The 15,265-nt window shown below is 55.6% G+C and overlaps 1 protein-coding gene across 5 annotated transcripts in view; it reads left to right on the top strand.

Annotated features, from left to right (window-relative positions):
* Positions 1-2,433: 2,433 nt before the first annotated feature.
* Positions 2,434-15,265, top strand: part of LOC135286401 (hydrocephalus-inducing protein homolog) — a 32,447-nt gene continuing 19,615 nt past the window's right edge. For 2 of the 5 annotated variants that reach the window (XM_064399553.1, XM_064399550.1), the window contains exons 1-2: positions 8,990-9,139; positions 10,809-10,925. In XM_064399553.1, coding sequence (XP_064255623.1) covers positions 10,854-10,925 — 72 coding nt within the window. In that variant the 5' untranslated portion in view covers positions 8,990-9,139; positions 10,809-10,853. Of the gene's footprint in view, positions 3,130-5,582; positions 5,839-8,989; positions 9,140-10,808; positions 10,926-12,486; positions 12,607-14,611; positions 14,732-15,265 lie in introns of those variants that run through there. The other 3 variants (XM_064399555.1, XM_064399551.1, XM_064399552.1) reach the window with 3 other exon arrangements.

The following is a 15,265-nucleotide window of genomic DNA, read 5'->3' as shown; positions in this document are numbered from 1 at the left end:
GTGTACCCTGGTGTGTCCCAGTGTTCCAGTCCATCCCAGCCTGTCCCAGTCCATCCCAGCCTGTCCCAGTCCATGCCTGTCCCAGTCCATCCCAGCCTGTCCCAGTCCATCCCTGTCCCAGTCCATCCCAGCCTGTCCCAGTCCATGCCTGTCCCAGTCCATGCCTGTCCCAGTCCATCCCTGTCCCAGTCCGTGCCTGTCCCACTCCATCCCTGCCCCAGTCCATCCCAGCCTGTCCCAGTCCATGCCTGTCCCAGTCCATGCCTGTTCCAGTCCATGCCTGTCCCAGTCCGTGCCGGTCCCTTCCCAGCCGCCGTTTCCCGGATCCTGCCCCTCCCGCCCCCGGAGCTGCCGCCGGACGACCCCCAAGGTGCTGCCGGGGCTCGGGGGCTTCGTGTTGGGCTTCGTCTGCTGGGCTGGGGCTCGGCCTCCCCTGCGGGAGAAGGTGAGGGGGGTCCCCGGGGGTCGTGTCCCCCCTCAGAGCGCGTCTGACTCCCCCATGTCCCCCCATGCCGGCGTCACCCCCTTTTCTCTGCCCAGAGCTCCCGACCCAGCTCCTGCTCCCCCCTGGGAGGGGCTTTGGGGACTCCCCCAGGGACCCCCTTGAATCCCCATTCCGGGGCACTGGGACCCCCCTGCATCTCCTTCCCCAGTTCCAGGACCCCCTGCACTCCCTTATCCTGCACCAACACCCCCTGCACCCCCTTTCCCGGGTATCCCCCTCTGCCAGCCCCTGGATTCCCTGTTTCCATGAGCCCAGGGACCCCCGGACCCCCATTCCTGGCTAGCCCGGGGCACCTCACCCCCCGGCCTCCCTTTGCTGGGAAACCCGGGCTGGGCACGGGGCTCTGCAGCTGCTCTGGGATTTGTGATCCCCCAGAGGAAAGGGAGGGAACAGGAGAGACAGAGACAAGGGGATCGACAATCAGGGATCGCAGTCCCAGCTCCCAGTTCTGCTCCGCCGGGGCTGGGACCCGCAGCCACAGGAAAAATGGATCCAGAATCCCAGTTGTCTTAGGTTGCAAATAGGGGAATTCTAGTCCTATCTGTTAGAGGTGGGGCACTGATTGTCTGTTCATTGGGCACTTCTCTTAATCTCTTCCACAACCAATCCCCCCCCGCCACTTTGTTCCAGGGCAGGCAAGGACAGGACAAGGGAGAATGGATCCAAATGGAGACAGATTAGGTTTAGCTAAGGGATTCAGAAAAAAAGACTCTGCTGGAACAGGTTGCCCAGAGAAGGCGTGCATGTCCCGTCCCTGACAGTGGTCAAGGCCGGGCTGCACGGAGCTCCAGACAAGCCGGTCTAGTGCAAGGGCTCCCCAGCCACAGCAGCCGGGTTGCAGCCATGGGATTTTTCAGATCCCTTCCAAGCCCAGCCATGCCACGACTCCATGACTCTGGGATGCTTCCCCTCCTCATCCTCTGGCAGAAAATGAAACTTGGCCCCAAGTTCCAGACTGCAGACCATGTCTTTTGGCAGCCTGCAACTGTCTCAAGAGAGGATGAAAAGAGATGACATTACTGACACGATTTCCCTTTTCAACTTGAAAATTCAATGCTGCACTCCTGTCCACTCTGGCAAAACTGTCAGAAGAGGCAATTCTTCCCCATGAAATGCTTCGTCTCACCCAAAGAAGAAAGAAGCTTCTTTATTGCTCCATTGTTTTCTTTGGTTATTTCTCTAATAGGAATGACTTTGGGGTGTGATTTGTTTCTTTCTCTCTTTCGTTCCGCGGGGCACAGCAGCAGCAGCAGCAGCAGCAGCAGCAGCAGCAGCAGCAGCAGCAGCAGCAGCGCTTCTCTCGATGGCTTTTCCGTTCGACTTTCCACTGGCTCCCCATCCCCTTCTCCCTCTCACACTCGCTCTACTCCCGTCCCGTCCCGTCCGTGTCCCGCCTCTCCCGCCCGGCTCACGCCGCGTCCCGCACGGCGCCCCTCGGCGGGGCCGCCCCGTGCCCGCCGCTGCCCGGCCCGCCGTGCTTCCGCCTCCGCCGGGCTCTCTCCGTCCCGCCCGTGGCGCCGCTGGAGGTGCCGCTCGCTCTGCTGCTGGCGGAGCAGCACGGTCTTTCGGCTTCGCCCGGCGCGGGCTCTGGCCCCGAAGGAAGCCCCTGCCGCGGTTCCGCCCGCAGCCGCCCCGCTGCCGCCCGGCTCCCGGCCCGCCGCCGACAGCGCTGCCGGCAGCTTCCCCGCTCCGAGCTCCGCCGCTCGCCAGCTCGGCCGCCGGCCCCGAGCCGCCGCAGCCCGGGGCGGCTCGGCAAGCAGCAGCGCGCCGGGCGCTCGGCTGCCCCGGGCACAAGAGCGAGAGCGCGGTGCCGCCCGCACGGGCGGAGAAGCCTCGCCCAGAGCAGCTCTGCCGGGAGGGCCGCTGCTGGGCAGCGGCGGCTGCGGCAGCGTTTACTCCGGGACCCGGTAAGAGACGGGGCCGGGTCGGAGCGGGGCGGCGGGCGGCGAGCTGAGCCCGCCGCTGGCCTTGGCTCGCAGGCGGCCATCAAGCGAGCGTGCCGGGAGCGCATCTGGGAGTGGGCGCGGCCGGTGAGGGAGCGGGGCCCGCGGAGGAGCCGGCGGGGCGTGCCGGGCGGGGCTGAGGCGAGGCCCGGCAGGGCGGCAGGCGGAGGGGAGCGAGCGTGGAGAGAGCGGGGCCCGCGCAGCGTGCCGGGCCGGGCAGTGGTGAGCCGCGGCGGGGCCGGGCAGGGGGCCCAAGGCGCGGCGCAGCATCGGCCCCGCTGTCGGCATCGCGGTCCCCCCGCAGCACAAGGGCGCCCTTGTGGCCCTGGAGCTGGCGCTGCTGTGGAAGGTGTGGTGGCCCGGCTTCCGCGGCGTGGTGGCGTGGTGCGGCTCCTGGGCTGGTTCGAGGTGCCCGACGGCTGGGCGCTGGTCATGGAGCGTGCGGAGCACAGTCAGGAGCTCCGGCACTTGCTGGAGGAGCGGGGCTTCCTGACGGAGCCCGTGGCGCGGGGGCTGCTCCGCCCGGTGCTGGAGGCCGTGCGACACCGCAGCAGCCGCGGCGTCTGCACCGCGACATCAAGGCCGAGAACGTCCTCGTGGACCTGGGCACGGGCAAGGCGAAGCTCATCGACTTCGGGTGCGGCACGATCCTCCAGGACACATTCTACACCCGGATGTCAGGTGAGCCCAAAGCCGGGCCCAGCCGGGCAGCGGAGGTTCCCCCCTTTGCTGGCAGAGGGGGAACAGGGAGGGAGGGAGGGAGAATCCTTCTTCAGCCAGCTGCAGCCCAGTTGCTTTTTGGCAGGGCAGGGGCTGGCTGTTGTGGAACGGGAGCTGGCTGGGAGGGAGGGAGGGAGGGAGCAGCATGGGCCTGATGAGCTGCGCCCGTGTCCCATAGGAATGCCGGAGTACAGCCCAGCGGAGTGGATCCTCTTTGGCTGCTCCCATGGCCAGCCAGCCACCATCTGGTCCCTGGGCATCCTGCTGTACGAGCTGTGCTGTGGGCACCTTCCTTTCCACAGCAGATGTGGAAAGGCCATTGGATCCACACCATCCAAAAGACCTGGTTTTCCCGTGCCTCTCCCTGGCTAGAGGAAGAGCCCCTTTAGCCGTGGTTATTCTTTCTTTCCTGGGCATTCATACTAGAGGTACCTTTTAAGGGGATCTGACAGATCATACCCAGCAGCTTGGTCATGGCAGGAGGCTACCTTCACCTTACTGGAACTCCCTCGATTAGTGTTTCCTTCCTTGAGTTGAGTTTTCCCTCCTTGTGCTGCTAAGACAGAAGTGGGTTTCCCATCCCACGTTCCCATGCCTTCCCCATGGTCACTCAGGAAGAAGCACAGGTCAGCTCGTGGGATGTACTCTCACAGTAGCTGGGGGACGTTGGGCTCTGACTTTGGGGCCTGTGACTTGCACTAGTGCTGCATTTATCTTACCTCCTGCCTCATCTCCCTCATTTCCTCTTTAAATTCCTTTCTGAGGTCCTTAACCACAGCACAGACTGCATCAGGCCTGCATGGGGCCATTGATCACACTCTCATTATTTCTAAGCTTGTTGGTGGCAGAGCCCACTGTCTCTCGGTTGGTATGGGCATTAATGGTTGCAGTGAAGGTGGTGTATTGAGATGGCCCCAGATTTGCCAGACTCCACAGCATTTGGGTGCTCTGATTTCATCTTCGATCTCCTTGGTTCTACAGGGGCGACTGCTGCTGGCTGTGGCTGCCCTTGCAGTTCAGCTGGAACCTGGATGGTTGTAATGTGGGTTTCACTCCTGCACCATCAGACTCTTCCTCTTTGAGGCAGAGGGAGGGTTTCTCACCAGCTGGGGATGTGTGTGTGCTCCTTCAGCATCTGGCCACCTCCTTGTTTGGGGAAGGGTTTTCTTTTCTGTTCTTCCTTTTCACCTGTAGAATTTCTTGCCAGTGAGTTGCTAATGGCAGGTGATGGCTGGGTGCTTCAGACAAAGGGAGAGCTCTGTTTCTTTGGGAGTTTTCCCTGGGGAAGCAGGAGGAGGGCCAGAGCTACTGTGGGATTTGGGCTGGGGGAAGGGGCTGGGTGCAGCTCCTAGCCCTGTCTTGGCTTTGGAGGAGCACTGTGGGAGCCACTGCTCTTGGGGAAAGGAATTCCACTGCTGCTGCAGGAGCCCAGCCCAGAGCTGCTTCCTCTGCCGTGGGGTGAGCCTCTGCTGGTGAGAACAGCCACTGAACTGGGACCTTATTAACACCCACCTCAATAAAGGAGACACCAATCCCCTTCTGCTCGGGTGCCTGGGATCCTGAGCTCGGCTCTCCCTGCCCTGCTGGGAGCCCCTCACCCCTGCCTGTTAGCTGTACTTAGCCGAAGCAGGAGGCCCGAGGCATCATCTTACAAGGGTAACAAGGCTCTTCTTTTATAGGGCTTTACCTATATGCAACATTGACATACGATTCTTTCAGTCTTCAAGAATAATCTTAAATTTCATTCATGTGAATTTTGACCTCTGTAATATTTGTGTATGATAGATTTGAGTTAACTCTGTTCTGAATCATGCCTTCATAGAATCATAGACTCATGGAATCATTAAGGTTGGGAAAGGTCTGTGAGACCATGGAGTCCCAGAAGTGCTCGATGCCCAGCTTGTCCCCAGCCCAGAGCCCTGAGTGCCACCTGCAGGCCTTCCTGGGACAGCTGCAGGGATGGGCACTGCAAAGCTCCCTGGGCAGCCCCTGCCAAGGCCTGAGCAGCCTTTCCCTGGGGAAATTCCTCCTGGTGTCATTTCCATCTCCTCAATGTCATCCTCCTCATCAACTTCCATCTCCTCAACCTGGTCTTCCACAGCCACCTGCATCCTTTCTTCCTCATCCTGCACCATGTCCACTTCCATCTCCTCCACAGTGTCTCTGTTAGTCTGCAAGAGACAGCACAATCTCACAGTGGGGTTCCTGTCCCACACCATCCATTGCCACGTGGCTGCATCCTGCTCAAGCAGGCTGCCCCCTCCCTGGAATGGCACAGTACCTCCACTGGCGCAGCAGTGCTCATCCTGCTGGGATTGGTGCTCCAGAGCAGGCAGCAGGAAAAGGCCAGGCAGCAGCAGCAACAGCTGAGTGCTGACGGGCAGAGCGCAGAGCGAGCGCCAACTGAGCGCTGGCAGCAGGCAGAGTGTCTGCTGTGGTGGTTTCCAGGTGCTGGACGTTCCACCTGGAACACTGTAGGAGCTGTGATGTCACAGAAGTTTCAGGGCCGCTCCGCACTGGGAGGTGGGCATGGTGGAATGATGAAATCCTTGAATGGTTTGGCTTGGAAGGGACCCTAAAGATCATCTGGTTCCAAGCTGAGCAGCCTCCCAGCACAGCAGGTTGCTGCGGCCCCTGTCCAAGCTGGCCTTGGATGTTGGTGGGCATGGGGTATGCACAGCCTCTCTGCGCTGGTCCCTGTGTCAGGGACAAGCACCCTGACAGGAAAGAACTTCTTGCCATCATGGAATGGATTCCAGCTCTTGCAGTTTGATCCCATTCCTCCTTGTTCTGTGACTTCAGTTGCTGACAAAGAGTCCTCTCCCACTTCCCTGTGGGTCAGGCTGTTCCTGCAGTGTCACACATGTGGCTGAAGCTGCACGCAAGAGAGAGAGAAGCCAAGCTGCCAGAGAGAGGAAATGGGGAAAGTGACATGAGAGATGAGGGAAGAAGGAAAAAGTAGAGACATGCAAGGCATTGGGTTGGGTGGGCTGTGGCATTCATGCCTTTTATTAGAGGCCAGGTTCTCTGGTGCACTCAATGACTGTGTGCTTGCGGCGTGTCCACAGTGAGCCCGTGTGAGCGAGCTGCACTCCCAGAGGCCGGAGCACACTTGCTTCAAGTGCTGATGAATGAGGCCAGAGATGGGTCTTTGTGTGGAACTCCAAACGCTGTGCATTGCGATGAAGAGGGACCAGGGCCAGAGAGAAAATGAGGCTGGGGAATGAGGGTTTTATATGGGGGCGAGAAGGGGCGTAGCACTGTAGCAAGCTAGGACCAATAGGAGACAAGTGAGTTGGGAAACATTTTACGGGCAGCGCATAGAAGGAAAAATCAGATTTGATGATACCAAGAAAACCTGTTCCATCATCACGAGCCTGCAAATGACCGTGGGCAAGATCATGGCATTCAGAGGGGTGTATCTCACTTTGGTCATCTTTGCCATGAGGTATTAGAATTCCAAAGGCAGGCCCCTGGACCTCCGCCAGACTGCCTCTTCCTGAGACTTCATTGCTGTGTTAGGATCTCAGCAGTGCTGAAAGCAGAGCCCTATCCTTTGGGTTCCCTTTGGGATGGCAGTGGAAGTGCCCTGAGTGCACATTCAGAGCCACCATCCAGGCTTCTGATGCCACGACAGCGCAAGGAAATTGGCAACATGGCTTCTTTGAATGACATTTAGTCCTTTTTAATATCTGCAGCAAGTGGTGTGAAAGTGCTTTCTGAGGCTGCTCCTTAGGATCAGCTGTGAGGGGCTGAGGGCTGGTGTGAGCCCAGTGCTGTGTCCCACTGGGAGCAGCCCCACAGGCTCATGTGCACAGCAGGCACTGCCAGACACCCGGGAGATCACAGCTGCCCTGGAGCCACCTTTGCAAAGGTGCTTTAAACATCAGCTGGTGCTGACTTTCCCACTGGAACCCTTGGTTCACATGCTCTGGGGAATTTCATTCCTGAAACACGAGGGATTTCCCACTGCCGCCAGTGATGGGGATGCTCGGGGAGTGCGGGGCTTTGGGGGCAGCTCCCCGGGCAGGGGCTGAGCTGTTGGGCCCATGGTCCCCAGCAGCAGCACCCACAGGGCCCAAAGCCCCCCACCCCCTGCCCAGCAGAGCCTGTCCTGTCCGTCCTGCTGTCACCTGAGTAGGGGACAGGAGCCAGTGGCTGCTGCAAGCAGTAGGAATGTGGGCAGGGTGAGGATCCCCTGGCTTGGCTTTTGTCTCTTGAGCAATGCGGAGCCAGGGCAGTGCAGAGCAGGGTGGGAAGCAGAGCCCGGAGCCTTTGGAGGCTGCAAGCCTTAAACATCAGCCCCTGCAGCAACCCAGATGCAGGTGCCACAGTTGCCAAGGCTGTCAAGGCCTTGAGAGCGGGCAGGTGGATTTTGCATCCCTGTGGGCTGATGGCGGCTCTGGAGCCAGGAGTGGCTGTGGCTGCAGCAGGAAGGGTGGCTGAAAGTTTCCTGCCTTGCTTTGGTGGCATGGCTGCAGGGGCCAGTGCAGTGAGAGCCCCCTCTGTGCTGGTGACAGCTCAGCTCTTGGGGACGCGGCTGTGCCCCAGCCCAGGAGCAGCAGCAGTGGCCAGCGGCAGCAGTGGTGTCAGTGGGACCCCCTGTGCACAGGGACCCCCAGCCGCGGGGTGGCCGTGGCAGCAGCCCCAGGGAGCTCCAGCCCCGGGATCCCGGAACAAGTGGAAATCCCAACTGTGCAAATGCTGCCTGTACCCAAAGGAATGACAAAGAGAAGTGAGGTTTTAAAAAGAAGCAGAATTTATTTGCCAAAAATCTGCAAACACGAGTATTTACAGAACATCTTTCATTACAACAATCCTTATAACAACAACAATAACAATCTACAGAACATATTTACATGGGATCCTATGGACTAACAATCTTTGAAACATAATTACAGAGAACTTCTAACCGCAGAACATATTTACAGAATTCTTCTACCGTTTCAAACATATTTACAGAGGCGTCACATCGGTGGCCATCATCGGCATCAGTCCTGGAAGAAAGGAAGCAGCAAAGCTGGGTTCTGCTGCTAGCACTAAAACCAGCTGTGCTAACAGCAGGGCCCCAGGAGCTGGGACAGGGCTGGCAGGGCTGGTGTGGCCCCAGGCAAGTGCAGGGCAGGCCAGGGCTGGTGCTTGTGGCAGCACAATCCAGGCCCCCTGTGGGCAGCGTGTCCCTGAGCGGGGCCATCCAGCCCAGCCCCAGCCTGGCGTCAGGGCAGCCACCATGTCTGTGGGCAGGGCATGGGGAGCATCCACGCTGAGCCTGCCCTGGCCCAGCCTGAGGCCGTTCCCTCTGCTCCTGTGCCTTTTCCTGGGAGCACAGCCCGAAACCCAGCTGTCCCTCCTGTCAGGGAGTTGTGCAGAGGCAGAAGGGCCCCCTGAGCCTCCTTTTCTCCAGGGTGAGCCCCTTTGCAGCTGCCTCAGCCCCTCCTGGGGCTCCAGCCAGGATAGAATCCTGGTGCTGTACGAAGAGCAGTGTACAGACCTGCCATAGGTGCCTTTGTCAGCACATTTTAAACTTTCCTGGCTACAGAAAGGCTCTGCAGCAAACACATGAGTCAAGTCAGCAGGGACAGTGCCAATGTCCTTTGGCAATGCGTGCGGCCCGGCCCGGGCCCGCGCTCGGTGCCGCGGTTGCCTGGTAACCGTGCCCGGGCCCTCAGCGTCTGTGCCGGCGCCGCGGCCTCAGCGCCAGAGCTCGGCCCTGGCTGCTCGTTCGCAGCCTCGGCGCCTTTAGGCGTCTGCACTCGGTCATTGCCACGGCAATTGTTGGCACAGCATTGGTTTCTGTCAGCCACTGCTGTCAATTGGCAGAGAATTGGTCTCTGTGAGCGACTCCTGAACTCGCAAAGCATTGGTCTTTTTGCGAGGGACTCCGGAACTCTCAGAACATTGGTTTGTGCCAGGGACTCCGGAACTCGCAAAGCATTGGTCTTTGCGAGGGAGTCCTGAATTTCCTTTGAAGGTAAAGATTGACTCAAATTGTACTTTCTGGTTTTGTCCCATCTGTGCTCTGAAAGAGAATGCCACAGGGAGATACAGGATGGTGGCATGTACAGCTGAGGGGATGAACAATAGATGGTCTACTGATGGTGCTTTTTGCTCACTGAACAAATGCAACATTTCCTAAGTACACTAGTCTATAGAGTTTTTCCTGTAGTATTTATTTAAACTACTTATAGGTGAGTGAGTTCTGTTCAAATTTCAGTGGGTTGTTATGATCTGGTGATTAAAATTATTAAGGAGGTGCCCCTGAATTAAGGTGCAAAATGAGACCATCTGCCAAAGTGGATAGTCTGGATTTTATGTAACAGTAAATGTGAGGAAGAGAGAGGGAGAAAGAAATAGAAAAAGGAGGGGGGGACGGAGGTTGATGGGAAGGGGGCATGAAAGAGAGTGACAGAGACAGATTTAGTAGAAAAGATCACCATTCCATGGATCCCATCCCATCCCATTCAATCCTCTTCTGGTCTTCTCTGTGGTGAGGTTTCGCAAAATGTAAGACTCCAATGGATGAATGCAGATTTGGGCAAGGTGGGACAGCCCAGGTACCTCCCTGGGGAAGGGCAAGTTGGGCTCTGTCTTTTGCTACTTTCAAATAATATACATTGTTAGCACCAGTATATCCTTTGAGTCTGCCACAAATTGGGCTGTGGATTTTCGGATCTGTTGTGTTACTTTGCATGCCATGCAGTCATCTGGTGCAAGGCCTCAGAAATGGCTCTGGGGGCACTTTGGGGGTCTTTGATGGGCTATGACACCCCCTGAGCTGCCCCTGATGGGAATGTCCCCTGGATGTGGCCTTCTGGGGGTGGGGGTTGTAGAGCTGAGCCAGTTTGTGTGAGGGAGGATGGGTGTCCACTGCCCCTTACCAGCGGTTGTGCCACAGACCCAAAATTTCCTCCTGCCCCTCTGTTGATGGGAGGTGTGTGTGCAAACCTGGCCTCAGCAGAGGAGTCTGTGGCTGTGACTTGCCCAGCCTGAAGGCAGACAGAGCTGATTTTCAGGACAGCTGCTGGCTGTGGCTATGGTGTGGATCTATTTTTCTCCCTTGGCCTTGTTCACTTCTCCCGAGACCTGAGCTAATGGGGCAATAGTGTCACCTTTATCTTGCCTCAAGTTCCCATGTGGGCCTTAACTCCCAGTCCCAAGTTCCAGTCAGGAGGCATTTTCAGGGAAGGGTGGGCTTGGGTGCTCTCAGCTTCTTTGTACAGTTTTGTCACAATTGGAAAAAAGTCCTTTGTAGCAATATTTAAGCCATGAGCCATAACATTGCAGTCTCTCCCAAGTCCAGTGAGGAGCAGCTGAGAGAGCAGGGGTTGTTTAGCCTAAAGAAGAGGAGGTCCACTCAAGCTGGTTTTAAGTAATATTTAAGCTACAGCTTTGTCTGTTCTAAGTATTATTAATGTTCAGCTTTTTAGCTCCAGATTTCAGCAAGATGCATTTTTGAATTGCACAAGGGAGCCATCTAGTCCAAATGACGTCCAACTAGAGGCCTAACAATACTAGCTACTTATGCCAAGCAAGCACTTAGCTACTTTCAAATGATATAAAATGTTTAGCAGCAGTGTATGCCTTGAGTCTGCCACGAATTGGGTTCTGGATTTTCAGAGTTCCATTGTTGCTCCTTCCAGTTTTGCTGAGGCCTTGTTGCTCCTCTGTGACACCCTCCCTTCAGAATGGCTTCTGGATTCCCGAAAAAGACACCGACACCTCGTCTTTTGCTGAGGGAAAGACTGCAGCCTAACACTGTGAGTAGCCACTGGGGCTGTGCTCAGGCTGGCAAGTGCCCTGGTGTCCCTGGTGTCCCTGCCCCTGTTGTCCCGCAGCGCTGGGAAGCTGCAGAGCCCCTGCCCAGCTCTTTGTGCCGTGCTGCTGTTGGTGGGGGCTGTCCTGGTGCAGTAGGGAACACTGTGTGATGTTCCAGGGACAGCCCAGCGCCTTGCCTGGCTGTGCCACGGGAGCCAAGTGAAAGCAATGTGCAGCTGAAGCCCTCAGCATGTGCTTCTGTGCCTGCCCTTTGCCACAGGAATTCCTTCTGTCAGGCTGGGCACTGCCCTGTGCTGCTGTGACCAACCTGCCCTTGGGCACCTGGGCATGTGGGGGGAGAGCTCAAACTGTGCCCAAAGCCTTGAGAGCCACGGCTGGTCCCAGCCAGAAGAGCTCCCAAAGCAGCTGCTCTCTCTGAGCTCCTGGGTGGGTACAGCTCCAGCCCTGCAGGCAGCACTGCAGTCAGGGCCACAAAGGTCCCTTGATGTCTGGAGCTCACTGGGCTGAAGATGCCCCAGTGCTGAGGCTCTGGCAAGGAGATCCCTGTGTTTTCTTCTCTGGAGGGCTCTGTCAGCCCAGACAGAGAAAACAAATGCTCATTAACAGAGAGAGGAAAAACTTGGACACATTCCTGTGCACCTCCCTCTTGGTACAGCTTTTCTTTCTTGCTTCTCTTGGACTCAGCCAGCAGTGGTGTCTCCTGGCTGTGAGTTGTGAGTGTTGTGCAGGGATGGAGTTGGGGCAGTTCTGAGAGCTCCTTCCCACTCTCTGAAAAGGTCACTGCCTCAATGCAGTGAAACGTAAGAGGAAACAAATGGCCAAAGAGCAGAAATCCCCAAACATGTCACATCAGATCACAAAGAGTCTAATGGGACACAGCCATGTGGTTGGAGTGTGTGTATTGCACCCTGTATTATTAATTGATTGGTACTAAGTATTTCAGCAAGTAACTTCCAGGGCTTCCAGAACTGCCCAAGTGGCTGTGATCGCAAATTAATTCACCAGAACCACTTGCTCAAGATAAACCCCTCTGAACAAGCACATTTCTGAGCTTCTTTCTTGCTTAAACTGCAACCCCTTGGACGAGGACACGAGGCTTGACTCCATTTTCATCAGAAGGCTGATTTATTATGTTGTATATTATACTAAAATACTACATTACAACTATACTAAAAGAACAGAGAGAAGAAGATCAGAAGGCTACAAAAACAAGAATAGAATAGGAATGAATAACAAAAATCCTGTGACTCTCACAGCCCCGGCACAGGTGGCTGTGATCGGTCACTGATTGAAAACAATCTACATGAACCAATGGAAGATGCACCCGTGGCATTCCACAGCAGCAGATAGCCATTGTTTACATTTCTTTCCTGAGGCCCTCAGCTCCTCAGGACAGGAAAAATCCTAGCAGATGCTTTTTCACTAAAAATCCTGGCAACACTTCTTGCTGTTTTTTGTTTTTGTTATTGTTTTTGGTTTGGGTTTTTTTTTTTTTTTTTTTTTTTTTTTTTTTTTTTTTTTTTTTTTTTTGTTTCCTTTCAGCTGCTTCCCTCTAAGTTCCAGCAGGAGAAGTTTCTCAGCACAAAGAAGGAGGCCAGCACTGGGGGGAGTATTCTGCCCAGAATTGGCCCATGGATAGACCTGAGCAAGAATGGTCCAAAGGTAGCCTTTTCCTGCTCTTTTCCTTTCTGTTTGATGGGAAGTTTGAAGAGGGTGTGTGCTTGTGACAGGCTTGCCTCCAGCAAAACACCTCTGTGTCCAGGTGCTGTTGTCATTGCAAGCTGCTGCAGTGGTGGACTGGGAGTCCTGATGTGCACTGAGCCAACACAGATAACCTCTGCTGCAGCTGCTGGGCTGTGCTGGAGTGTGGCTGCCATTGCTAAAACAATGGGGGAAGGCTGGGGACACAAAGGCACAACATTGGCATGTGTCATTCTCCTGCTGAAGGAGCCACCTCTTGCTTTGGTGTGGTCACCATCAAACGCTCGGGGTCACAGGATTCCCTCCACAGTGGCAGCGTTGGCCTTGGAAAGCCGAGGACCTGCAGGAATTCCTTCAGATTTAGCAAAACCAATTGCATTCCTGCTTTGGGTTGGAACAATGTGCTGGACCCTGACAGGGTGTTAGATTTTGCAGGCTGCCAGATGTGCAGGGGAGTAGCCCTGGGCAGAGGGGAGTGGATGTGCTTTCTGTGCTCAGTGCCTACTTAGAGGTGTGTTTCAAGCTGCTTTTGTGGCAGGACTGGCTCAGTAGAAAGCACAGTCCAAAGGGGCAGGTGAGCCAGGTGGGCTGTTGAGCAGGAAATTGGCAGCAAGAGGCATGGAACAAAGTGGTTCAGGATTGGCCTGGAGAGGGGCCTTGGGAACACCCCAGGGAAGGGCAGAAGTAAGGGACAGTGTGCTGCAGGCACTCCCTTCAGCAGGCTGTGTCTGCCCTGGAGTCACACAGGAGAGCTGCTGGTGTCTCTGCAGTGACAGCAGTGTGGCTGCAGAAGGCAGACAAAGCAGGGCAGAGTCTTCTCCAAGCAGTGTCTCTGCTCCAGAAGCATTTGCTGCTGTTGTGTCATTCCAGACGTGCCTCTACAATGGCATTAAATAAGATAGCAAGAATGACAAGAAAGCACCCAGTTAAAGCTCATGGGAAAAGGAGATACCAACTCTACTCTTACCCAAGTTGCTGAGGAAATAACTGAACCTTATCCACATTCAGCATTCACCTAATTTGTCCTTTTCCTGACTTCTGTTGTACTTTGTTTTTGCCTTTACCTCTGTTAGAAAGGCAGTAACTTTTAAATGCACAGAAAGAGGAAAAAATCATCAAAGCAAAAGAAAACTGTTTATTAGTAACAATTCACTTGAGCCGTGTGTGTCTCCTTGCCCCTGGAGAGGAGCAAACACAGCCTCCAACAAAATGGCAATCTTTGTATCCCCTTTGTACCCGGCCGGGACAGTCCCTGTCCCCTTTCCTCTTGGAGGGGCACTCAGGAACTTCCCTTCTCTCTGACCACCAACTTTTGTGTCCCCTCCCCTCTCATCCTCCTTCCTTTTGGTCAGGTCTTCAACCCCGTCCCTCTGCCAGCTCACAGCAACACCCAACAAACCAACCTGAACAAATCCAACCCACCAACAACACACAGAACCAACAAATTCCATCCTTTCACTTCATAACCTTTTGGCTTCAGCCAAATGTCACCTCATCTCTGACACCTCCTCTGGTACTGTTCTCGTCATCCTGAGGCCTAAGTTCTAGATCCAAACAGAAATTTGCAGTTGTGTGGGCCTCAGTTTCCCTGTCTCAGAGTAAAGGACATCCCAGAATTGTTTCTCCTAGAGTCTGATGTAAATTTGTGGGTTTTACTTACTGCATGAGTGCTCAGGCCGTGCCCCAGGGGGCACAGGGCTGTGCTTAAGGAAAGTGCTGCCTGGCATTGTGGAGAAGGAAAGCTGGAGAAATCAAAAGAGCAGCTTGGCTTGAGCCTGCTCGAAGCTGACCAAGCAGTTCTTGATCAGCTCAGAGCAGAGGTGGGTGAGCCACTGTTTGCCCAGTGTGTCCTGGGCAGCTGTGCTCCCCCAGAGTCTGCACTTCACTGGGGGTCAGTGTAAGATTGTCCTTCATGAGCCTTCCTCCCAGCAGCTGAAGCTGTCCCTGCTCTCTCTCGCCTCTCCAGCTGCCGTCAGCTGCCCCGAAATAGAGCTTGTTTCAGGTTTCCCCACCAGAGATGGTGTTTCAGAACTTCGTGGCTCGGGAGGTCTCTGAAATGGTGCTGTCTGTGACGAATAAGGACAAGGTAAGTGCTGGCACCTGGAGCTTGAACCCTGTGCTAGAAGAGGAGAGTGCTGTCATTGCCCAAGTGGGCAGCAAGGCAAGTTATCTGCTGCAGCACATGCAGGACAAAATGTCTCAGCCCCTTGTTCTGCAAGATGATGGGAATCTTCATGTGCTGGGAATTGTGCCCTGATTTTGGCCATGCATTGATGGTGTCTATCCCAAAGGAGTTTCCTTCTCTTGAAAGCTGTGGATTGATAGGAATGTTGAGGCCTGTACAGTTCTGACCTGCTCTCAAGCTTTGCCTTGAGTCTATAGCACCTCCTGTGTCTCCTTGGTTAATCTTGGCTCCTGGTAGGAATCTCTGCCTCTCTCAGCCTGTTGGGCTCCCTTTGTGCAGCTCACAGTCAGAGCTCAGGGGCTGAGTCTGCTCCACTTGATGCTGGAATCACTTCTCATTAAGGGCCTTGGCACTGCAGGAAACGTGTTCTGGAACAGCCCTGGAATCAGAGTGATGTAGCAGAAGCAGTGGGAGCCCTTTAGGTGCCACTTGAGG

This window comes from Passer domesticus, chromosome 26 (assembly GCF_036417665.1).
Source record: "Passer domesticus isolate bPasDom1 chromosome 26, bPasDom1.hap1, whole genome shotgun sequence".
Lineage (NCBI taxonomy): Eukaryota > Metazoa > Chordata > Aves > Passeriformes > Passeridae > Passer > Passer domesticus.
Note: the sequence above shows the minus strand (reverse complement) of the source record. Positions and strands in the feature narration are given on the sequence as shown.